The 24,698-nt window shown below is 51.2% G+C and overlaps 1 protein-coding gene across 6 annotated transcripts in view; it reads left to right on the top strand.

The window, feature by feature from the left end:
- Positions 1 to 24,208, top strand: part of FAM53B (family with sequence similarity 53 member B) — a 158,177-nt gene extending 133,969 nt beyond the window's left edge. For all 6 annotated transcript variants that reach the window (XM_072629000.1, XM_072628998.1, XM_072628997.1 and 3 more), the window contains one exon: positions 19,159 to 24,208. In XM_072629000.1, coding sequence (XP_072485101.1) covers positions 19,159 to 19,524 — 366 coding nt within the window. In that variant the 3' untranslated portion in view covers positions 19,525 to 24,208. The remainder of the gene's footprint in view (positions 1 to 19,158) is intronic.
- The last annotated feature ends 490 nt before the right edge of the window (positions 24,209 to 24,698 follow it).

Raw genomic sequence — 24,698 nt, 5'->3', positions numbered from 1 at the left:
GGTAGAGGGATGAATGAAATGGAGCAGGGTGCTAAGTCTGGGTCCCTGGGACACGTCTCTGGTAGCTTCCATCCTTGGGGCTGACGAGGTCACAGAATCTAGGTTGTTCCCCCCTTCTGTTCTGGAGATAATCCCCTGGCACTTGCTTAGAAATGAGCTCAACCAAGTGAGATCTGCCCGTGAATGTGATAGCTCCTATTTTCCCTCCTGTTCTCATGGCTATAATGTTTGTGTGAACTGGATCTGATGTTCTTGTATCAGTATCTTGGGCATTTTCAAGGAACAGCCCGTATTTCATCCATCCACTATTTCTCTCATTTGTAAGTGAGATTTATCAAGCGCCTACTCTGTGGCTAGTGCTGTCCAAGGTGCTGGGAGGACCAGGCAGAAGCAGCTCCTGGGGCCCCTGCCCTCCAAGGGTTTACCCTTTGCCCAAGGAGCCATACCCACATCAACCAGAGAATAGTGGGACACTGGGTATCCTCAGGTACCAGAAGATGTGGCCCTGACAGTCTGTGCACAGTCAGCCCAGAGAAGGGAGGGACCCCTGTGAACTTGGCTTCAGAGGGCTCCCTTCCCTCAGGAGACAAGGAAAGCTGACCACCAGCAGCCATTGTTGGCACCCACCATGAACTGTTAGGAAACCTAGGTCAGGATTTTGGATCATGAGTTTACACAGTAGGTGGCAGGAGGATGGGGTGTCAGATTTACTGGGCAGTGCTCCAGTATTCCAATCTTTCCAACCTTGTCTGAACGAATGAAAAGCACTGACTGAGTCCTGACTTTGTCCAGCCCTGGGCGGAGGGCTACTCCAGCCAGGGCCAGCTCCTGAACAAAGCACTTTCTGACCTTAGAATCTTAAGCCTAGATCTGAGAGGAATCAGCCTAGAGCTTGAAGCTTGTCTAGACCAATGCCCTTGTGTGACAGGAGGAAACTGATTCTCAGAGAAGTGAGGTGACTTGCCCAAAGTCATGGTAAGTAGCAGAGCTGGAATCCTAAAGTGTAGTGGGACCAGAGGATGCTGGGTCTGGGAGGACTGGAGCCATGTACTCTGCCTTCAGTGACCAGACCTGGGCATCCAGGGGAAGGGTCCGAGTGTAACCAGTGTGGGCTTGGGATGGAGCTCATGGCCACTAGTACTTCTCTGCTTCCCAGACTGGACTTCAGGCCCCTTTTGCCAGCGGCCATATTCAACCTCCGTAAGGCCAAGCCCCCTGAGGCCGGTGACTTGGCGTGTGGTGCATGGAGAACATTCTCACTGGGATGCCAGGGTGGTCCGTTTCTGTCTCCTTCCTGTGCTTGGGCTGGACTCTTTTTCCTTCCAGGGCCCTCTGCTGTACTCAGCTTGTTCTGTGTTGTAGCTGTTTGTGTGGGGGTCACAAAATTGTCCCCTCCTCCTGGATTGCCACTGTTGGCTCTGGTGAGGGCACCGTGGTGTCAGCGATAGTCTTGTGTGCTCTTCCTCCCTGTCCCCTGTGACTGACGAGTGCTCTGCATGCAGTAGGTATTTAATAAATGTTCTTGAAGAGCCTTGTCTTGAGCAGATGGAAAACTGAAATGGAAACTTTTTTATTTATACCCACCAGTTAATAAGCTTGAAAGAGCTAATTGGTAGGTGGTGCTAAACAACAAAGGCAGTCAGTCCCTGCTGGAGCCAGAGGATGCCCCAGGTGAATTGGGCCTCCTTCAGATAAGAACTGGAGGGGAACCCCCACCCCATCCACCAAACTATCAGAATTCCTTAGGCACACTGAGGGGGTCTCCAGGGAGCTGGAGAATTGAGTGCTGTACTGAAGAGCATTCCTCCTACCCTGGCCCATGCCCAGTTGGACCAACCTGGCCCTTGCTGTATTATGCCTGTTCCTGGGAGTTCTCAACAGTCCCAAGTATCAACAGACTAGCTGTGGGACCCTGGGCAAGCCACCCTACCTCCCCTGAGCTCTGGTTTTTTTTAGAAGATGAGGGCATTGCTTTGGGCATTTGAAGTTCTCCCTCATCAGAGAAGGAGGCCCGACCAAAACATGTTTATTCTACTAAATGTCCTAGTGGTAAGCACTCCTGCTGGCCCAGGAGCCTTGGGCTTTGGAATACCCTTCTTGGGCATGCAGCTCCTACTCTGGGGATGGCAGAGCCCACTCTACCCACAGAACAGCACGCTGTGCGGTCTGATCAGCCAGTCATTGCCCTCATCTCTACCGTGGAGGAAGCACCCTCCATGTGAGATGGCAGGCAGAACCTGGGGTCCCCATGGGCCACCACCTTATATGATTTGTTGTTATTGATCATCCTAGAGAGTTCTAGAAGAGCTGGGGGCTGTGAGAGCTGTGGATGAGCAGGGAACCCCATTGGCCTGCCCCAAAGCTAGGCTAATCCTCCTGCAGACCCTGGGTGCGTCCAGCTTACTTTCTCCAGTGGCCAGGGCACAGGGAGGTTGTTGGAGGAAGTGGGATGAAGCTGGAGGTGGCCTTCGAGGCTATCGCTGGAGGTGACCTTGGAGGTCATCAGAGCTGTTGTTCTTATTTCTAGATAAAGAAACTAAGACCTGAGAAGTTGTGACTCATCTAGGCTCACACAAGTATTGAGTGTCTGAGGCAGGATTTGAACCCAAGTCTTGCTCCCTTCCAGTCTAGGCCCCTTTTCCTTATGTCATGCCATCTGGTTTCATCTCCAGCGAGAAGACAACATGGGGTTGACTGTGTTTCCCTGGGCTTCTCTTTCAGTTGCTGTTCAGTCTGAAAACACAGTAGGAATTCTCTAATCTGAGATGTTAATTCTGTGGCTTCAAGAGCCCGTGATCATGGAGACTGAAGCGCTCCAAGCTGCCATGGACCTTGGACAGGGTGCCATGACAGGATAGTGTTGAGTTTTCTGCCTTCAAGTGGAGGCTGCCCATTTCTGCTGCTCCAACCAGCAGATCCCAATCCCTTGCTCACAATGTCTGGACAGGATGGGTGGACCCAGCCTTCCAGGAGGCCAGTGAGATCAAGGGGCATCCCTCTTTTCAGATTGAACTGTTCTCCCTCTCATCTACTCGGTAGGCCTCTGCAGCTGCTGGAAAAAGACATAGAGGCTTCCCCAGAGTCCCCCAGCACATCCATCATGCTTGCCTCCAGCTTCCATGAAGTCATCAATGGAATCCCATTGGTGTGAGAGGATCAGGATTAACCGAATGCAGAAAAGATGGAACGTCAAAGTTCAACCATGAAACAATGTGCTTACCCACCAGGCTTCCCTGGGCTGAGTCCAGAGACAGCCCCAGCACACCCTTCTGGACTGACACACTTTGGAGGAATCTCTCTGTGATTCATGACATCTGCATGTTATGTAGCATGGAGAGGAGGATTTCAGATGTCTAGAAATAAACTGTAACAAGTGAGAGGAAGGTGAGGGAGGGATCTGTTAGAGGGGGAAATTGCCTTCTTTCTAGGAAGCTTCAAAAGCCCCACTAAAGAGGGTTTAGAAGAACAGCCCTGGGGCTTTGTAATTCATCTTAAAGTTTTGTAAGAGTCTGGTGGAGGGTCCAGCCTGGCAAACAGGCATTGGAATGCGTTGAGTATCACCAAGATTCAGATGGTCCTCGTTGAAGCCCTGTCTGATGAAGCTTTGAAAGTGCCTGAAAGAAAAATGTATTTTTTAGGTACAGGTTTGAGGGAGAGTGATTAGACCAGAGACTCCATGAAAGGTGGGGAATGGTCTTGGGCATGCATTGGTCTAAACCTTGCCATTGGTTCTTATGGCTTTGTGGGCCATTTTTGTAGCATGTTCTTAGGTCACATTCTTGGATTCCCCCTTGAGGACCTTTGGGATCCTGGGCCACCAGGCGGCTTGCCAGAAGCTCTGAGAAGGGTGCACTGCATTATTTTGCATGAGAAAAAGGACACTGGAGCCTCTTTGGCAGAGCAGAGCCATCTTGCTCATTAATCAGGAGTTTGAGATTCTTGGAGAAATCTTAGCAACCCCCCTGGAAAGTCAGGCTTAATTGAGTGCCATCGGTCTTCCTTAAAGGCAGTACTCGTGAGCTGTCACCTCCTTCGAGGCTGGGAAAGTTTTCTGTGGAATTCAGGGGATTGTCCCCATTCTGACCATGGCAAATTTATGGCCTCTGGAGAATGTTTCATGGGATAAAGCCTTGGGTTTCTCTGAGCTGCCTCAGAATGACATTCGTTCTTTTTCATTGTCTAGATCATTAATCCTCAGGACCCTTTGGGTCAGGGTAGAGGTAAGGAAGGAAGGACTAAAAGATGTGGCCAGTATGTTGGACGTTTTAACTAAAGAAATGATGAAGGGATCCAAGGAGAAAAACCATGGAGCCTGATGTATTACCAAGTAGGAGCAGGCCCGGCATTCAGTCCTGGCCTCTCTGCCAGCCCTGGGCCCTCCCACAGGCATCCAGATGGCCTTGGGCATGTGTTCTTATGTGTCCTGCAGACTTGCTGTTCCTTCTCAGAATTACAGGTGGGCAGCCCAGATGCTCACTGACCAAGACTTAGGAGGGAGATGCCCCCTTTTACTTTCTCTTATTTTTGGACCTTCTCTATGTCCCATCAGCCCCCTTGAGGATTCCAGGTGAGAGGAGAGGTGCTGCATTGCTGAGGTGCCACTTTCTGCCTACCCTGCAGGAAATGGGCATCTCTGCAGGAGTTGCTGGAGCCCTGGGCATGGAGAGACCTCCATGGGCCTTGCTCCCCTTCCTAAAGAGGTGAGGGGCTACCTGGGGAAGAAGACGGGCCTCATTAGCCTAATAAAATATCTGGGAAGCCTTTGGGAAGTGACTCTTGTGGTGCCAAGCAGTTGACTTCTGAGACGCCTGCAGAGAGGCTAACAGTGATTAGTCAGAGTTGTCCAGCCCTAGACACTCAGTTAATTTGAAAAGAGGTAGCTTAATGGGGACAAGTCAGCTGGAATTAATGAGCATTTCATGGAAGAACATGTAGTGTGACTCCTACTCCTTGCCTATCCCTTCATCCACCCCCCCCCCCAAGCTCTGGAAGTTGAGCTGGAGATCGGGGGACCTTGGCGTGGTCTTCGTTTGTGCCTAGGAAGGAGGATGGTGTCTCCTTCATGTGCCCAAAGGGATGTGGCTGGTTTGGAGCCTGGCTATCTTAGGACCTAGTATCACTTTCTTCCTTGTGATGGAACAGTATGAGATTTAGGAATGCCAGGATCACCAGACTTCTGGTCCTGGAAGAATGGCCAATGCCACAGTAATGGCAGTGGATGTGACTACCATGAAGGAAAAGGAAGGACTGCCATCATCCTGACCCCTTCCAGGACTTGGGTATGGTCTGGGCCAAGAAGCATCTCATTAGGGATGTTAAGACTCCCAGAGGTGAGAAAGGAGCCCAGAGTCCAGTCCAATCCTTTCACTTTGTGGAGGAGGGAAGCCAGACCCAGAGGGATTTATGCAAGTGCTTATAGATTAAATGACAGAACTTATCCACCAATGGTTTTTCCATTGTCTATGTAAATTAAAAATGATGCTTGTCACGTGCATAAAAGACTTAGCAAAATTTTCAAGCTGCTAGAGGGTGCCACAGTGCACAGAGTGCTGCCTGGAATCGGGAAAATCTGAGTTCAAATTTGACCTCAGGTGACATTTATTGACTGTGTGACCTTGAACATATCACAACCTCTGCCTCAGTTTCTTTATCTGTAAAATGGAGATAATACTATTCTTCCTCTCAGGGTAAAATGAATTAATAGTGACTTGCACATCTTAAAGTGCTATTATCTAAATGCTGGTTTGATGGTGAAATTTTATTCTACAGGTCCCTTACAGAGACCTTCCCTGCCCACCATGCTCTGATTTGATCTGATCACTCTAACTGAAATGACTGGCTGCTATTGGCCTCCCATGAGTCATACTCCAGGGTTTTCAAGATCCAACAGAGTTGTATTTATTCTTGAAAAGGTGACCAGGCTCAGCACCACCCTCTGACCTCCCTCAGTGAAACTTCACACCATGGTTATAAATCTGTTTGAGAGTACACATACACATACACACATATAATACACACACATGCATATGCAAAATATATGTATACAGGAGGAGTCCTGACAGAACTTAGAGAGGTCCTCGAGTTTTCCAGCCCTCCGTGACCTCCAGATTGAGAGGCAGAAGGCTCAGGCCTCTTTCCTGTAATGTGCCTACATTTTCTCCCAGGTACCTTTGGTGCTAACACCTCTGTGGAGACCCTCAGTGGTGGAGGACCCCCATGGTGGTAGAGGACCCCCAGGGTCATGCTGGGCCAGCTGACCTCTTGTCCCTCTGCTCTCCCATCTCCTTGTCCTCTTCCCCTGCATGTCCAGTCAGCAGGTTAGCTGCCCTCCTCACCCATAAGGCAGCCCTCAGCCATAAGGCAGCCCTCATCAGGGATGGGGGAAGGGGGCCCTCTCTTTGCCTTCCTCCTCTTTGGACTCAAAGTGGCTATGTCAAGCTCACTGATCCCAAGTTTTCTGGTAACTATTGGAAATCTTGCTAAAACAGAAATAACCCTCATTATCAGATTTTGGCCATGAGTGTTGGTGGGTGCCCACGTCCCCTGCCTGTGGCCCACCTCCTGCCCCATTTCCTGAAAGGCCCCATGGCTTGATTTCTGCCCATTGCCCACTAGACTTGCTTCTCTGCCCTGTGTCTGCCCTCAGACACGGCTCACATCTGGAACTGGGAGGGCAGCCTAGAGGTGGGTTGCAGAAATGACCCCAGCACCATGTAGGCATCTGAAGCATCTTGGAATGATTCAAAATGGGGTAAGAGATGGGGGGGTTGTGTGCACACATGTGCATGTATGTGTGAACTTTATGTCTATGGGATCCATTCATTATCGATGGGCTCATTATGTGAGCCAGCACTGCTGGCCTGGCTACCCCTACTGAAAGTTCCTATGCATGGAGGGGGTCTCCTTGTGCTCAAGCTGCTTTCTGGCTGCCTTTTGTGTTCGTATTTTTCTCCCCTTCTCTTTCCCTCCCCCAGTGCTCATCCCCTGGAAGTTGGTTCCCAGGTCAGCACTGCCATTTGCATCTGGACCTGCCACTAGCAGGCTTGACTTTGTCTTCCTTCGTTGTCAGAGGCAGGAGCGCTGTCTGGGGGCACTGGGCAAGAGCTCGTGGGTCTGTCTTTTGGTATCTCCCTTGTCCAGCTCCATAGCTGACCTGTGGGCTCCAAAGGATATGGTTGCTATGCTCTGTATTTAGAAATGGGTGGTTCTTGGTCAGGTGAGCTATGGGACTCAGGGCACAAGGTCCTAGTGGCCTCTCCTTCCTTTTCCTCCCTTTGGGTGTCAGGTTGAGTTGCCTTGTAATGGGTGAGATGCTGAGTAAAGTTGAAACATTGGTCAGTGTGGGGCTGGGTGGGCTTTTGAGACTCCTGACCCTTGGGTGCCCACATTGCAAGGCCTCTCCTCAGGGTCAGCTTTTTGTGCACAGAGGAGCATTGGGCTTGGAGGTGCCTGATGGGAGTTCCTCTGGGGCACATTGGGTTGTAGCCCCTTCCCCCAAGCCGAGGTCAGCCCTGAGCAGGATCACAGCAGGACACCTTCCTCCCACCCAGCACTCCATTCTTGATGTCTTTCTCACATGTGAGTCATTTTCAGTGATTCGGATCACCTGTGTTGAGTACTAACAGGAGGTGCTGATGGCCGAGGAAGTGGAACAGTATTGTGTCACACCTTCCAGCTAGAAATCCCAAGCCCCTCCTGGCAGGGAGAATATAGAGCAAGAGTTTGTGTGTGGACACCAAAGCCACTCCAAAGCTGGCATCTTTGAGCCCTCTACCCCTGGCCCCCAGCCTTTCAGATGAGATCTCATGGGCATTAGAAGGGGCAATTGGGAAAATATTGTCTACAGGGAGATTTTGGAGCATTCTCAAAGTGACTGGAATTCTCCAGGTGGTGTGCCTGAGGCTAGCTATCAGACCACTGTTGGTTAGCTCAGGATTCTAGATGCTCCATCTGACCGAAACTGAAGGGAATCCAGTGATGGGACTGAACTGGGACCTTGCAGCTCTGTGGGGGCTGAGGACTTGGGTGCTGGCTTTGTATATCCTACAAACATTTAAAATGAAATGAACAAAAGGCAAAAAGGGAAAACATGGACCTGGCAGGAAACTCTCAGGTATATTGAGGTGTGTGCCCAGGAGAGTCAAGGTTACTAGGATCTGATCGAGCCACTAGCTGGCCCAAAGTGAGCTCCATGATTGGGACCCAACACAGACTTTGGAACAATTCCTCTAGTGGTTAGCCTCAGCTCTCCATCCTCCAGGCTTTAGTGTCTCCTAGGACTGGTGGAGGAGGGGGTCTTATCAGAGTAAGAGAGCAGGACACCACCCCAGTTCAGGAAGCATCATGCCCTGCCTTCTGCAGAAGGACTAGCATACCTCCTAAGGCAGAGAAACCACAAAGGAAATCAATCATTATTGAAAGGGGCAGGATAGGACTGCTCAGCTTGGAGTTAAGGAGGCCTTGGTTTAAATCTACCCTTTATTCCTTATGTGACTTTGGGTGAGTCCTCTGGATCTCAGCCTCCTCATCTTAGATGAGATGGCCTCTGAGGTCTCTGCCAGCATGAGTTTGTCGAAGTGAACTTGATGATCACTAAGGTCTCTTCCAGCCTGAAATCCTGGGGCATCCCCTTCCCTCTACCGTGCCCAGCATTGTGCTAGGCCCTCCACTGAGGCTATGAGGGAAAAACCTGCTCTCTGCTTCAGGGAACTTCCAGTCAGGCTGGGGAGAGAGGAGGGACCCCTATGAAATGATGAGGAATTAAGTCTCCACATAGCTAAGTGCTGACTGGGTGGATCTGTGGTGTAACTTTTGCCAGCCCAGCACAGTACACATGGCCAGCACACAGGACTGTGCAGCATCCACCTCTGGGTACAAACAGGATGTCCCACCAGGCTGGGCTGGGGAGAGCTTTCATTCCCCTGTCCTCCACATTCGGCCCCGATATCTTGCTGGGGACCCACCACAGGTCCTGGGCCCCTCTTAGGTGGCATTTCAGTGGGATTGTGACCTGGGTGGAGTGGGGGATGATGCCCAGGTCAGCTGGCACAGTCTGTGCCCAAGAATGTAATGACAGGTACATGGGCACAGAATAGCCTGTGGACAGTTGTGGTGCCCAGGCGTGTCCAGGCATGTCAGTGAGTTAAAGATGGAAAGGCAGCCTCTTCAGAAGGATGTCTTTGTTGACTCAGAAAGATGAGGCCCATCCCTTCAGCCCAGCATGTGCCCTGGGAGCTTCATCGTCCACAGGACGCTGGCATTCTCTAGCGCAGCTGTTGTCTGTTTTATGAACTTTCTGCCAAAGAGTGGGCCCCCCTGCCCTGGGCCTGCCAGACAGGATCTTCAGTGAAACCTGGGGCACTTGGTGCCCATCCCTCTCTGACCCTTTCTCCCAGTCCCGGGCACCTGGGATCACTCCCTCTCTATCATGCCCAACTGTGCAGGGCCCACAGAGAGAAAGAGAAGTCAGCCGGTCACTTGATAGTGGAAGAAACAGAAGTGATGTCTTTGCCCTGGCATGCCCTGGGAGCGGCTGCTCAGGACTAGAGCCCGAGGCTGTCCAGCCCTGGGCTGTGTGCTCTCCGCCCCTGCAGGAGTGGGATTCTTGTCTGAACCACTGCAGTCAGATTCAGGGAGGAGTTTTGCAGAAAGAAAACTGGACCAGAGCCAGCCTGGTCCTGCAACTTTCTACTCTCAGGATCTGTCTTTATGAGCTGCTTCAAGAGGAAGGCATTTCTCCGTCTGACTTGTGGACCCCTGGGGTTCAGGGAGTACCTTCCTCTTCTTGGATGACTGGCAGAGGAGTTAAGATTTAGGTCTTTGGTTTTCTGTAGGGCAGCAGGAATGACTAAGAGAAGGCCTGGCATTCGGCTTCCCAGATCTCACACTGAGAAGTGTGAGGGATCCCCCTCCCCAGGTCATATCATGCAAGCTGCCCAAGAGGAGTCCAGGCCCTCATGTTACAGATGAGCAAACTAAGACCCTGGGAGCCACGATGCCTCGTCCAAAGTCACTGGGCTTTATGGCACCAGGACATGAATGCAAAGTAGAACCTAAGGAATCTGTGCCGAGAATTTCCTTGGAATTCAGTCTGGACGAAATTGAGTTAGTTAAGTGAAAATGAATCCCAGCCGGAGGCCATGGCCAGCAAGGGACATGTGAGTTCCTACACACATTCTCAGTCTGTCTGTCTGTCTCTCTGTCTGTCTCTCTGTCTCACACACACACTTAATCCACACACACTTATGTACTCACATGTACACACATTCACACACATATTCTCACATACTCAGACACTTATACACTCACACACATTCTCACACTCTCACAATTTACACTTTCACACATGCACACATTCACACATACTTATATGTTCTCACACATATTCTCAAACATACATAGACATACATACTCTCACATTCACACACACACACACCACACACACACACACACACACACACACACACACACACACACACACACACACACACACACACACACACACACACACACACACACACACACACACACACACACACACACACACACACACACACACACACACACACACACACACACACACACACACACCCCTGGCCAAGATGTTCCTCCCCAGGACTGGAACAACTACATCCTTCCTTCACCTGATCTCGGAACAGGGACTGAGGAGCAGCTGTGTTGGGGGTTCACATTTTTTGAAACAATCTCATTCTACAAAGTGGCCCTGCTCTTGCTGATCCTTGGGTTGGAAACAAAGAAAGCTCCCAGCTCTGTTTCAGGTCCCCTGCAAAGCAGGACAGTGTTCTCTTTAAATCCAGGCCCCTAAATCAAACCCTGAAATGGCCATTATAACCATCTCACAATAAGGGAAATGTTTTCCAGGGAATTTCCCACCCCCTTCTGATTCTGTAAAAGGCCTAATAGCCCTATAAAAAGGCCAGAGTGTTTTTACATCCCACGTACAGATGCTTGGCAGATGTGTGGTGCCATTTGCCATTTTGGGTGGTTTGCCTTTCCCGGTGTTTTTGCGGACGGTGCTTATATGAAACTCAGATTTCATTTGGTGATTATTAAGTGCAGGAACTCTGTGCTGGGAGTGGGGAGGGGGGCCACGGTTGTCCTCACATCTTTAAGAAGCACCAATAAACCGTATACTTGTTTTTAGAGCTACATTTATTCCGTCACCGCTAATGAGACCAAAAGGAAAGTCAGCAAGAATGAAGGCTGATTGAAGAGGAGCTTTTATAGTAGAAATTGTGGGGTGGGGGGGAGGTCCTCTCTAAAAACACTATGAGTGAGCACCAGATGACAGATTCGGCCGCTGGGTCCCTCCTGCCTCAGGATATCAGAGGCAGTGACCTGTAGACATGTCTCCTTACTCATAAATGCATGGTGTTGTAGAAAGGAGGTAGGTGCCTCCAGCTGCACAAGGTGTGGATGGCTGATTCCACCTTCCCTGTCTTCAGACTGAACACTCACATCTCTGTTGGAGGAGATTCTGGCTGCAACTTGGAGGACTGAGTGCATTGCATGACCCAACAGCCTTGACAGACACCAGAGGCCTGCATATGTCAGTTCTGGCTCTCAGCCTCAGTTTCCCCCTGTACAATGAAGAGATCAGAATAGATGATCTCTAAGCCCTCCCTGTCCTGTGAGCTGGGGATCTGCATTGTCCTAAAGGGGCAGCAGCAGGAGTTGTGTCCAGAAAACGCCTTTTGTTGGCAGTGTGGTCCAGGACCCTCCTCAGGCCTGAATGTCCCCATGGGAGCCTCCTGGCAGTGATGGGTCTTCTGGGTCCACCCTGGCCTTGTGCCAGAAGTTTGTGTTCCTTGGCTTTGCTGATATAAGAGGAGAGAGAGGTGCCGTCCCTCCTTCATCCCTTTCTGGCTGGCATTCTCTTTGGAATGTCAACCACAGAGACGCAGTGTTTGTTTTTGATTGTGAAAGAGCAACAGGGGCCCTGTGGGGTCACCGGACGCAGCTTTGGTTGCTGGGTATCGTGGTGTGTTCTTTTAGTGGTTGGCTCAGCCATGATACCAGTGTGGGTATGACACTGCAGGGAACAAAGGCTTCCTGGGCCAGGACTCCTGAGCTGACCTTCCAAGGCCTGGGGCTTCTGGCCATGGCAGCTGGAGGCCAAGGTCTCAGGCAGTCTGTAAGCATTTATGAAGTATGAGGCCAGTGCTCAGTGCAGTGCCTGGCACATGAGCTTCCTTCTTTGGCCCATGATGACTGCAAGGCTCATCAGTGCCACTGGACGTTTTGGTGCCAGAGAACCAGAGACAAAGGTTGTTGGATGCCTTGGGGTTGGTCTCTGCTCCCACACTCAGTTAGCTCTGTGTTTGAGCAGACACAGGGACAGGGCAGTAACTTCCTGGTCAGGTAATGCCCTCAATTTGTCTCTTAGAGATGTCCTTTGTCCCATAGAAAGATACCACTCGGCCATCATGCTTCATTCCAAAGTTTATGGGATTAGCAGGGAGCCTTCTGTCCCTCATGGTGGAGATAGGAGTCATAAGCTCATGATGGCAGACTTGGAGTTTTCATGTGACTGTCTTTTGTCTTTTCTCTTGCCCCAGCAATGCCTGTGCCAAGGTCACAGGAGTACATACAAGGGAAATCTTATCCAACTTTCATGTTTCTGTTGATTTGCTCTCTAAGTCAAGGTCAGAGTTTACACCCAGTGCTTTGCTTCTCCCATGCAAGGCATTGATTTTCTTCCTTGGTTAAGCCTTGGTTGATAAGTGTTATACAATAACTGAGCTGCTATCAATCCATCTCTTTCACTCAGGCTGGCAAGATCAGTCTGTTTTTATGACATGGGCTTGAATAGCAGAGTTCTCAGGGAGAAGTTCAGAGTACAGGAGGTCGGCTGCATGCTTGCAGAAATGTTCTAGGCCATCAAAAAGAAGACTGAGGCAGGAGGGAGGGGGCCAGGGGTCTTCCGGGGCAGACTTTTGGAGCTTCTGCAAGTCTAGACCTCAGTGGAAAGGACCCAGAAAAAGATGTGAGAACCAGACCCACGTTGGTGCTAAGTCCAAAACATTCTCCAGGGAAAGGGGACAAGAATGAAATTCCCTCTCCCTAAAAGCAAAATGATCATTGGGGAAATGGAAAAAAAAATTGGGTCATCCCCTGGCATGGCCCCAGATGGCTGGCAGACCTGAGAACATCCCACGTCCTGGAAGCTGACTCGGAGCTTGAGCAGTGGCTGTGGCGCCATTGGCCAATCACGTCCCCTCTCAATGTGTTTCCTCATCTACACAATGAAGAAATTGGGCAAGGAGACCTACGTTCCTGGCATTCTGTGCCTCACCCAGCTGTCATTGGAGGTTTCAGAAAACAAGGAGGAGTCTCCATTTTCCTCTAGAATTCCATTAATCAATAACCAGAAGGCATTGATCATGAGAGCCCTCCCTCCTCCAATCTAGCCTCCCCTCCATCGCCAAGATGATTTTTCCTAAAGCCTACCTCTTTCAGGACGTCTTTTCTGACCCTCCTCAGTGCCATTGCCTGCCCCTGTTGATCCCTTCCAATTAATCCTGTCTGTGACTTGTTTATACCTTGTCCTTGGCATGGTCTCCCCAATAGAATGTGAGATTCTGGGGGTCAGGGACTGCCTGTTGCCTTTTTTGTATCCCCAGAGCTTAGCCAGCACATAATAGGTGCTTGCTGAGTGTTTATTGCCTGACATCCCTCTCCCCACTCAGTTAACTTTCTTCGCTCCAGGATCAGGTCCAGAATCCCCTCCCCACCCGGCCAGGCTCTTTGCACTCTGCTCCCTCCCTGTCCTATCTAGGCTCATCCTGATCCCTAACTCTCCATCTCCAGACTCTGGGCGAGCGTTTACTTATGCCAGGAATTCTCTCCCTCCTCATCCCCAGCCCCTGGATCACCTTCTCTCTGTTCAGTTTGAGCTGAGTGCTGGATCGTTTACACATCACCTCCCCCATTAGAAAGGGCACTCCTTAAGAGAAGGTTTCGTCCTGCAGTGTCTGGCACTCAGTAAGTGCCTAATAAATGCTTATAGACTAACTGATTTATGAAGTAGTTATTCTGTGCCAGACACTGGATGAGTGCTAGAGATACAGAGACAAGAGACATAGTCCCTGCGTTTGTGGACTTCTTACGTTCCATGGGCAGAGTGAAGCCAAGGGCCGCTCAATTCAGTAAATGTTCTTAAAAAAAAAAAAGCTATGTCAAACTTAACACCAAATAAACTGAACTTTGCCACATACAAAGTAGAACAGGATTGTGTGTGAATTCATAAGCCCCTCACCCAGAGGACATGTTGGAGCGGACAATTTTGATAAATGCTCCACAAACGTTTTATAGGGACTTTAGGCTGTGGTGCTGGGTTCTGGGGATGCAAGACCACTAAATCCCAATTCATTGATTAGTGTCTTTAGAGATCATCTGGATAACAGAATGAAATCTTGAGGTCCCCGAATGAAAGCATTCATTTTCCAGAAACTCCGGAGGTAATTTGCACATCTCCCTGAGTTCTCTTTCTCTAGCCCTGTCAGTGTCTTTTTTTTAGATGACATTCCCATTTAGAAAGAAGGAAATGCACATTCGGTGTTGTTGGGAGAATATTACTACTATAGGATACCAGTCAGGAGACTTGAGGTCGGAAAGTGCAGCCCATGGGAATGACCTCCGAATTTGGGGGTCCCCAGGGAGGAGAGATTGGGTCTCTGGAGATGGTGGGGAGCCAGAACAGATCAAGAAGCAGGAAGCCACCCACTCACTTAAGCCAGCAAGACTTTGATTCTGGGCATTTCTGAGGGCCTGATCAGAGTCTGTTATTCCTGAATTAAGATTTTCTCCCCATGTCAACATGGATCTGTGCCAAACCCACGGTGGAGAGGGCATTAGAATCAGGAGCCACTCATCCAGCAAACATGAAGTGCTTTGTGTTTGCAGAGCACAGTCTCTGTCTCCAGAGCAGATGGGACATCCCCCTTGCCCCTGATCTCTCTACTGCCCACACCCTTTTCAGCAGCTCTTTACACACATGACATCATCTCCTCACAGCTGCCTGTTTTGCAGATGAGGAAACTGAGGTCCAGAGTGAAGTGACTTGCCTGGGATCTGGGGTTCCATGTCCAGAGGCTGCTTCTGAGTAAAGAGTGAAGGTCCTTGTGTGGTCTGAGAGGACTGATGAGGACAGGAGGAGGTGTGTCCTTCAAAGATCCTGGGCCTGCTCCATGCTAGGCCCCTGCCCATAGGTTCTTACACTAGCAGGGGAAAGGGCATATGCCCATACAGACAGACACATGAGGAGAGGGCATGGGGGACATCAGGACAAGCTTCTCGCAGGAAATACCACTCAAACTGAGCCTGAAGGGGAAATGGGGGCAGTGATGAGGAAGAGGGGCATTGTGGGCATCAGGGCCATGGGGAGCAAAGTAACAGAATAGAGCACCCTGTCTGGGGAGTGGTGGGAAAGGAGGTGTGGGGAGGGTTTGGTGGCTGAGAGGTGAAGCGTGGCAGTCATAGCTGAAAACAGCAGCTTGGATTTGATCCCATGGGAAGCTCCAGTGGTGGGGTCCCAACTCTAGGAGTGTTACTTGGCACTTCTGTGGGGTGGAGAAGGAGAGGGGTATGGGGGCTGCACCTGAGGGTAACTGAGTGTAGGGGAAGGCCTTGGAGGAGAGGTGCACCTGAGGGAGAACAGTGAACCTGTCTGCGTGGTTAGGGGGAGCAGTGTTGAGGATGAGCCTGGTGAGGATGGTCAGGTGGAACGATGCAGGTGGAGGTGGGGGTGTGACTGATATTGTCCAGGGAAGTCACAGACCCAGGAAAGAAAGCCAGCCTCACTCCTTGGAGGGGCATTTTCAGCCAAGTTGCTTTGTGCCAGACAGCCATCTATTTATTAAGCAGGCAGGGAGTGTCTTCTCAGCTCTGATAATGACTTTGAAATGTGGAGGCACAGCCGTGGGGACACAGTGTTCCGTTCCAGGGACAGGGTACTTGGCTTTTCTTAGTAGAGCAGGGGGTCTGCCCCCTGAGGTCCCTGGTCCCTGTGGTGGCTTTCACGGGCTCCAGGAACTTGGGAGGCAACATCATTGATGCCTGTGTATTTTGTTTTGTGCATTCAAAAATGTCATTCTGGAAAGAGTTCTGTCAGCTTCACCAGATTGCAAAAGGGGTCTGTGCACCCGAAAGGTTAAAAAGTCCAGTGTGGGGCAGGGAGCAGAACTCTAGCCTTAGAGTCGGAAAGTTCAGGCTTCAAGTCCCACCCCAGATACCAGTGACCCCATGACCCTAGGCAAGTCACTCTCCTTAAAGGGAGATGATAACAGCCCCTCCCTCCCAGGTGGTTTATAGGACCACAGATAAAGAGCCCAAAGTACATTAGAGGCCCCAGGTCCAGCCCTTCCTTTTACACAGGAAGAATCTGAGGTCAGGAGAGGCAGGACAGGGATGTGAACCTGTGTCTTCTGACTCTAGGGCCCATCTACCTGGCCTCTGTGCCCCCCATCTGCCCAGCTCTCTGCTGCCTGTCTGCCCGCTCTCCATGCCCCCCATCTGCCCAGCCTCTGTGCCCCTCATCTGCCTGGCTCATTTCTTTCTTTTTAAAAACCCTTTCCTTCAGGCAGTTTTATTCCCCAGGATGTCCCCTTCCTGCTCCTTTCCTGGTACCTTCACCTGGTCTGGTGGTTTTTTATTCAGCAGCATCACAGCCACAAGTCACAGCTTCACCTTCATCTGGCTCTTTTCAAAATGTTCCCTTATTACAGCCATAAGAGGTGGAGAGGGAGAATATTGCCCCTCCCTCTAAGAGAGAAGCCAGGTGCGCACAGAGTGTCCCAGAGCTGCCTGAGCCTTTGCCCATGACTTTGTCCTCAGAGCCCTTTCAGCCAAGGGCATTTAGGCCCATGCAGTGTTTGGGACCTCGCCTTCTCTTGGAATCTGCTGCTCGCATGGGGAGTCCAAGCAAAGCTCCAGGTCAATGCTGTATCCCTCAGACATCTCAGCCCATTAAGCTTTGATCCCTAGAACTGGCGTTGGCTTGAAACATGTAGGCTCTCCCTGGCACAATGTTAGCCCATGTCCCCTTTCTAGCATGAGGTTTGCTCACATTTGCTGTCAACCAGCCCACTCAGAGTCCCCGTTTGAGGGGTGAGGAATTTCATTTACCGGGCCAAGCCTGGAGAATCCAGCCAGGAAATGGAAGGCCCATTTAGCCGTCTCCAGAGAGGCTTTGCTTAGAAGGCTTTGCCGATTTCCAAGAAAACTGTCCCAGCAGGAAGGTGGGGAGGGGAAACCTTGCTCCCAGTGTTTTCCCTTGGCCAGGAGAGAGTGTGCCCATGGCCTGGGGAGGGAGAGGAGGCATACTCTGTGAGTCTGGCCTGAGGAAGGCACAGTCAGTCAGCACAACTGGGCCCGTGGCTTGAGCCGAGGGGCTCATGTTTGTACCACGCCTGCCAGGCTTACCCAGATCTTGCCAGAAGGCGCCCCAGGGTGGGTGTGCTTCCTGGGAGGGCTGACCCACATTTCACATTTCTGCTACTTCCTTTTCTCTTAATCATTCTTTGCACAGGCCAAGGGTTTTGCAAAGCTGATTTCTAGGTCTCGAGCCTATTTGTGGCTTTTTTTTAGTCCCATCTCCCCCACCCTGAACCATTTGTCAGGTTACAAGGCCTGCCCCTTCTTGGTTTTGTGTCCTTCTCTAGTGAATAGATTGCTGGGCCCGCCCTCAGAAAGGCCCAGGTCCAAATTTAGCCTCATACATTTACTAGCTGTGTGACCTTGGGCGAATCACTTAACCTCCTCTTGCCTTCTCAAATATAAAGTGGGAAAAATAACAGCACCTACCTCAGACAATTGTTGTGAGGATCAAAGGTGATGTTTACAAGCTCTTAGCACCGGAGCTGGCACACAGTAGACGCTTAGACTTATTGCTTTCCCTGGTGCACTGGCTACTTTCCTAGGAGGTGGTTGTCCACACCATCGCAGAGAAAGGCCTGCTGCGAGTGATCACCCAAATCCAGGAGCTAAGCACCCAAGACAAACTGCCTCTCCCCTCAGGGAGATGCTCCATATAACTCAGTACCTGTGGGCAGTGCCAAATGTCTGCTTTCAAGGAGAAGGGCCAGGGGCTGTTGTAATTCACCCCTTGAGGTCTCTGGAAGCCTCTGAGAGAAGTCAGGAGCTTCTCCGTTTGAGGAGCAGGGAGTACCCTAGTGGAATTCAGAGGCTCCCCCCACAGAAGAGCCCCTGCCCTTTCCTCTGAATCTGCAGATCCCCATAGTGCCCTGGGCATGGGTGGGCAGGATCCCTTGGCCCAAGGGGCAGACACTGAAGGAAGGAGAGAAGATGGAAACACCTGTCTCCCACTCCGTGGATGGGAGCAAGAATCTGGGGGGGCCTCTCTTGCCTAGAGAGCTGCCCCCAAACTGAAAGAAGAGACAGCAGCTTTGCTCACCGATCTGAGGAGCCAGGGGTAGGGCCAGTGGCCCTCAGAGTAGAAAATGAGTAGCTCAGTCTAAGCTGTACCAGTTTATAAGCTAATAGTCATCCATCCCCCATCTTTTGGAGAGTGTCCTCTGTGTCAGGTACCCTAGCATATCGAAGATGACCGGAGGCTGGGGTGGGTAGTGTATGTTCCCATTTCACAGATGAGAATTGAGGTTGGGCTGTTGCAATGAAACCTTTCCTAATCCACATGCATATGTTGTCTCTCCTCAGACGTGGGGGGCAGGACCATCAAGGCAGGACTATTTAATCCAGCCTTCTGTCCCAGAGCCTAGCATGTCCCCTGGCCCAGGGAGGGAGTCTAGTGAATGTTGATTGACTAATTGATGGATTAATTGGTAGGTCTCCAAACCAGCAGTGGAACTTAGCTTTACCACCTGGTTATTTCAGGCAGAGGGCCATGGCCATCCCTGTTTGATAGCAGGTCAGTGCCATCAGGTCTGTTAGGAGGAGCACACACCAGGTAATACAGGAACCAGGGTGCTGCTGGCCCTTAGGTGTGGATGGATTAGGGTCCCTGGAGCCGTTTGTGATGTGTCTCTGGGATCAGATGTAGCTGGTGTTCAGTGTCCCCTCTCCCCAGTCAGCCCAGTGGCTCATTGCGCACCACTCTTCTGTCTTCCACAAAGGTGTGATCAGCTCTGTGGCTACCTGTGTATCTTTTTTCTTTTGCAGAATTGTCAAACCTTCAACAGCCTCAGCTGCCTTAGCACCATGGTGGACGACCGAGGTCAGCAGAGCCCGTTTGCCGCCAGCATGAATAACCCCACATCCTGGACAGCCTTGCTCTCTGGCTCCACCAGCAGAGAAGGCCAGGAGCCTGTGGGGACCCCTGGCCCGGACCCTCCTCCCACCACCCAAGAATGTACACTTAGCAAAGAGGATCTGTCCTTTGAGGAGTCGGACTGTGGCCAAGCCGATGAGGAGAACAGTCAGCAGGAAGAGGACCAGGCCTCAGCCTGGCGGGGCACTGGGACAGACGGGGCTGGCATCTTTCCTTTGGACGGTGAATTGGACATTGAGCAAATAGAAAACAACTAGGGGAGGACAAAAGTCATGTCTTTCCTCCCATCTGCATCGGGTTTGGGAATGGGCATGGGAGCAAGGGCCAGGGCTAGCAGGCAGCGCTCAGCCCCCCCGCCCCAGGCAGCGATGGGGAGTTGGCACATTGGGCCCAGGCCCTGGCCTCTATCCCAAGTGTCCCCTTTGTGTCCCAGAGGATTGGACCTCCCTCCTGGAACGCCTCCTCAGGCCTCCAGGAATTGCTTGCTGACTGGTCCTGATCATGTCGAGGCCCTGTGCTTCTCTCTGACCTCTCCTTAGCCAACAGAGTGAATCCCATGCAGGCAAGTAAAGCCTTGCCAAAACATTTTCAGGTATGCCCAGCATCTCCTACCTTGGAGCTCTGCCCCACTACTGTAGCCATATAGCCGCTTGTTCATTTTCTCATGAGACTTGAAAAGTAAGAGTGACCATCCTCTGTGCCTGGGGATTGTCTGTCTCTGGTCTCTCCCTATCAGATTCTGGGCATCTCTCTCAAGCCCTGGAGGAAAGGCCAGTTCATGACGAATGTAGGGATCCAAAAAGGAAAGAAGCTCAAGTCGGGGGTCTGGGTGATGGGGGGGGGCCTAGGGTGAGCTCTTTTCCTGGGGAAGTCCAGACTGCACACATTTCCTGGCTCTTACTTGGGAGTGGGCCACAAGGGGTCAGGAAGCATGTTAGCCAGCACCCTCGGAAGCACCAGACCCTAGTTAGAGATCAGCGGCAGGAACTTCTGGACACTTCTGAGGGTCCCTGAGGCTCCAGAGCTTCCCATGAGAGGCTGTTCAGGTCCAACAAGGGATTGGTGGGGAGTCCCCAGGAAAGATGAATGTCGAGTGCCAGTGCTGGTAGAAGATGCCCCGGCACTGATGAGATTCTTTTCCTTCGTTTGTCCAAACCAAGGGTGGCAGCCATAGCCTTTGCCAGCTGTCACTGGCTACTTTGAGCCAGCCTGCTTTGGAGGGGGCTGTCAGAGAGCAGGACCCCAGAGCAGACACTAGACCCGTCTCCTATGGGAAGAGCCCATGCCAGCCAGCTGAGGACCCCTCGGTGCAGAGGGATCATGGGACTGGCTTGGGCAACTGTGCCTCAATGGTGAGTAGCCTACGCTGAACAGACAAGGGTAGGAAATTCAAGCAGCTGGGGAAATTGGAAAACATTTTACTTTATTTATGACTGCTCCCAGACTCAGTTGAGGTACACACCTTGCCTAAATGAAGGCTTCCCTTCAACCATAAAACTGTGAGTAGGATTCCATATTGTGAATTTGCCTAGCGCCCCTCCCTGCTGGGCGCAGGAATCAGGGCCGGGTCAGTCCTGGCCATGGATGGGAGCCAGCCTTCCTATTTCTGACCCACCTGGAACCCTCCACTGTTACCTGCATACACAGGGGCCTCCTGCTGCCCCTGGCCCTAGGGGCTTCCCCTCCACTCTCAGCTCTAGTCCCCAAGTCCTTCTAGCGGACACAGCCCAGCAAAAGCCCTACTCTATCTCCCATCCTGTGTCTCTGTCTCCCTTCCTTCCTCCTTCCCTCTGTCTCTCTGTCTCCTGTCCTGTGTCTCTGTCTCTTTCTCTCACCTGACTTATATCCATCATAGGAATGAGAACCCGTTTACCTAATACTTTGTAGCTTCAAAGGGATTTATCTGGACCTCCCAGCTCTCCTGTCAGGCAGGCCACATACCAGCAGTACTATTATTCTCATTTTATAAATAAGCAAACAGATTCCTAAAGGTTCTGGCCTGGGAGCGACGAGACCCTTGCCCCAAGTGCCCAAGCCATGTGACCAAGGTCACACAGTGAGTAAGTGATGGGGGTGGGACTTGGCTGCCCAGTCTTTCCAAATCTCACATCTTTCCCTGCTCTTCCCCCTCCTCATCCTCCTCAGCATCCTGTGGGTGAGGTCCCCAAGTGTGGATAGACAAGGTGCAGGGCTTTTCTCCTCATTAAACCCAAACTGACCAGATGCTGCCTTCCCACCATGATGGCAGCTTTGGAGCCTCTCACTCCTGGTCTCTTTCCACTGAAGACTGAACATCTCATGTCCCCAATTAAGTGCTCGTGGTCCTTCCTCTTGAATCTGGGAAATGCGTGCAGTGGCTGATACCATTTTGGGCCAGTATTGCAAGCTCTGAAGGGACCTTGGCCGGGCATGGGTTCCGCTGACTCCAGGGTGGCATTTCTGGAGGCTGGAGCCCTACACAGGGAGGACCCCTGAGGGACAGTAGAGGCCTGGCGGGTTGGTGTGTAACAAAAAGCTAGAAGAGCCCCTGGACCCCCGTGATGCCTCCCTTCCCTTTAGCACCCTTGTTCCTTAGTCTTTGGGAAGGGAGAATCACCATCCCCTCCTTTTGTCAGGGCGAGTCTCAGTGTCTTTAGGGTCATTTGCAGAGGAATGGTGCGGCGTAAGTACAGAAGATTGTTATGATTATTAAAAGAGACATGCAGAGATTCCAGGGAAGCCAAAGGATTGAGGTTGGGACATCCCCACACTATAGCCAAGTCCTCCACCCTCCAGGGGGGAAGGCCTCTGAAGTCATCCTAGAATCAGGGTCATAAGAGAGGTCAGTTCCTCCCAGAACCAACTTCTCAGGGTCTCTCAGATCTGCCTTTGAGGGGGGGAGTGTCAGTGTTATTGAAAGCAGGAGGCTGTCCCCAGGCCTCAGCAATGCCTTTGTTCCTGGAGGTGGAGATCCTGAGGAGTTTGGGTGCTAACTGATTTGGCCTGTGATAGTACCACTGTCATGACCCGAGCCCTCATCATCAGGGTGGGCTGTAGCCATTTGGAAAAGCCACAGGCCCCTTGTTGGGGTAATGGGTTTCCCAGATGCTGCTCTCTCTGGCCTTGCTGGAGGCTTCCTGGTCAATCAGAAGGGCTGACCAAGTCAGCTTCCACCCATGGCATCTGTTGTATCAAAGACTCAGCCAGAGTATGCGCTGTAGCCAATGGTCCAGGCTTGCTTACGCTCTGCTGATGAAAGGGTTTCTTCAGAAGAGAGCCTGAGGAGCAGTGCCTGGCATTGAGGCCTGGGCTGTCCGACCCAGGACACATCCCTTTCTCCCTTTCCTCCCTAATTCCAGGGCCAGGGATTTCAGAGAACACCCTTGTCCCTTCCTCCCCTTTTCAAAGCTCTTAGCTGGGGTCTCTCTCTTACTCTCTTTTTTTCTCTCTCCCTCCCTCTACCCCCCATCCCCCTCTCTCTCATTCTCTCTCCCCCCTCCCTCTCTCTCCTCTCTCTTCTCCTCTCTCTCTCTCTCTCTCTCTCTCTCTCTCTCTCTCTCTCTCTCTCTCTCTCTCTCTCTCTCTCTCTCTCTCTCTTCAGGTCAGGATGTCCCATGGTGTAATTAGGGGCTTCTTCTCAAACCCCACACGTTATTTTTTTCTGAAAGTGCTTCAGAGGATGCAGGTGTCTGGGGGATGAGGGAGCCTGTCCTTCTGAGGGAGGTGTGGCCAGGGCTGGTTCATCCACTATGCTGTTTGGTGGAGCCGATGACGCTTGGTTCAGGCCCATGGCTGAGGTCAAGGGGATGATGCTCAGTGGCTGTACCTGACCCTGAGGAGGATCCTTGAGAACCCAGCCCCTGTCTGATTGATGGTGCCCACAGCACCAACAACAAAGCAACAAAGAGTTGATTTTGTCTTTTTTCAAAGAGATGAAAAGCAAACATTGGAAAATGAATTCTACAACCCTCATTTGTGGCTGCATCAGTGACTGGTTAGCATCTTCCAAGGCACGCGGGAGGGTTTTGCCAATCTGGGCTAATATGGAAGCAAGGACCCCATGTGGGGGGGCCTGGAGACCTGATGGTCTGTGTGGACACTCTCTCCCAGGACTGGTCCCAGCCCACCTGTCCCTTCCCAGCCCTTCCAGGTGTCCTCTGTAGCTGGTGACTGGTCCCTGTTCTGCCCTGTCACCACTGGTGGTGCTGCAAATGGTCGTGGCCTGGGGCCCACGGCAACTCTTCCTTTTTCCCTCTGAATCCTTCTCAAACTGGGGGAGGAACTTGGATTTCAGGTTTCCCTCTGAGGTTCACCACTCTCCTCTGGCTTTCCTTCCCCATAAAAAGAAATCCCAGATACCACCAGCCAGGGGTTCCCTGTCAAGGCAGAGAGCTGCAGATGGTAGAACCTACCTCCAAGCACCTGAGGGAGCTTGGGAGAATCAGGCCTCAAGGCCACTTAGTGGGTATTGTTTTGGGGGGAGGTCCCTGTTAAAGAGGCATAATCTCCTTTACATATCATTCATTTGGAATTCCAAAGGGCTTCTTTTACATACATACACGCATACACACACAGACACACACACGCACACACACACACCTACACCTGAAGAAGGGTTGCTTCACCCCAGCAGGCAGGAAGAAAGCCACCCTGTCAATGAGATCACATGAATGTCCAGTTTACATGACAACAAACCCTTTTGCCTTACTCAAAAAGCTGATGCCATAGGCACTGGCTTAGGGGTCCACCAACTTGACCCCAAACCACAGTGACAGAAATGGAGATTTCAGGGCCAACAGGGGCATTCCTGGTTTGGGATTTGTGTACCAATTTTCAGTTTTCAAAAGCCTTACTTTTCAAACAAATTTTTTGTAGTTGGTAAACTTTTGTGAATTTGTACATATATAAAAAAAAAGAAAATGTAATAATAAAGAAGGAAAAAAAATCCATCCTGAAGTTGCAGATGGGTCTCAGCTTTGGGAAACATGCTGTCTGTTGTAAATTGGAGTGTCATGTTGAGATCACCCCCTTACACAAAGAAAGGTTGGGGTGGGGGTGGACTCATTTCATTCACATCCTCCGGGGATACTTTCTGACTTGGGGAAGGCCTGGCCAGGTATGGGAGTGGGGTTGTCCCGCCTACAGGATGGCAGATGACCAGTACCAAATGAAACAAGGTCTCTGCTTAGCTTGGCTGTTTGAGCTTGGGGACCGACCTCCCCAGACTAGCTCTAGATGGTGGGTACAGCCAACCAAGAGAATGCTGGGACAGGCAGGAAGGGAGTTCCCATCTGATGCGTCCTTGAAGTTATGGCAAAATCCTGAAGCTGGTGTTGGCAGCAGTCAAAACCACAGAGCTCCCCCTCCCTCCCCCCCCCCCCCCCGCTCCCGCCTACTTTTTAAGGAACCAAATTGGAGGACAAAACCATCAACAAGTCAAGTATTTGTAGAA

Source organism: Notamacropus eugenii, chromosome 1 (assembly GCF_028372415.1).
Source record: "Notamacropus eugenii isolate mMacEug1 chromosome 1, mMacEug1.pri_v2, whole genome shotgun sequence".
NCBI lineage: Eukaryota > Metazoa > Chordata > Mammalia > Diprotodontia > Macropodidae > Notamacropus > Notamacropus eugenii.
The sequence above is the reverse complement of the archived record's forward strand: the minus strand, read 5'-3'. Positions and strand labels throughout refer to the sequence as shown.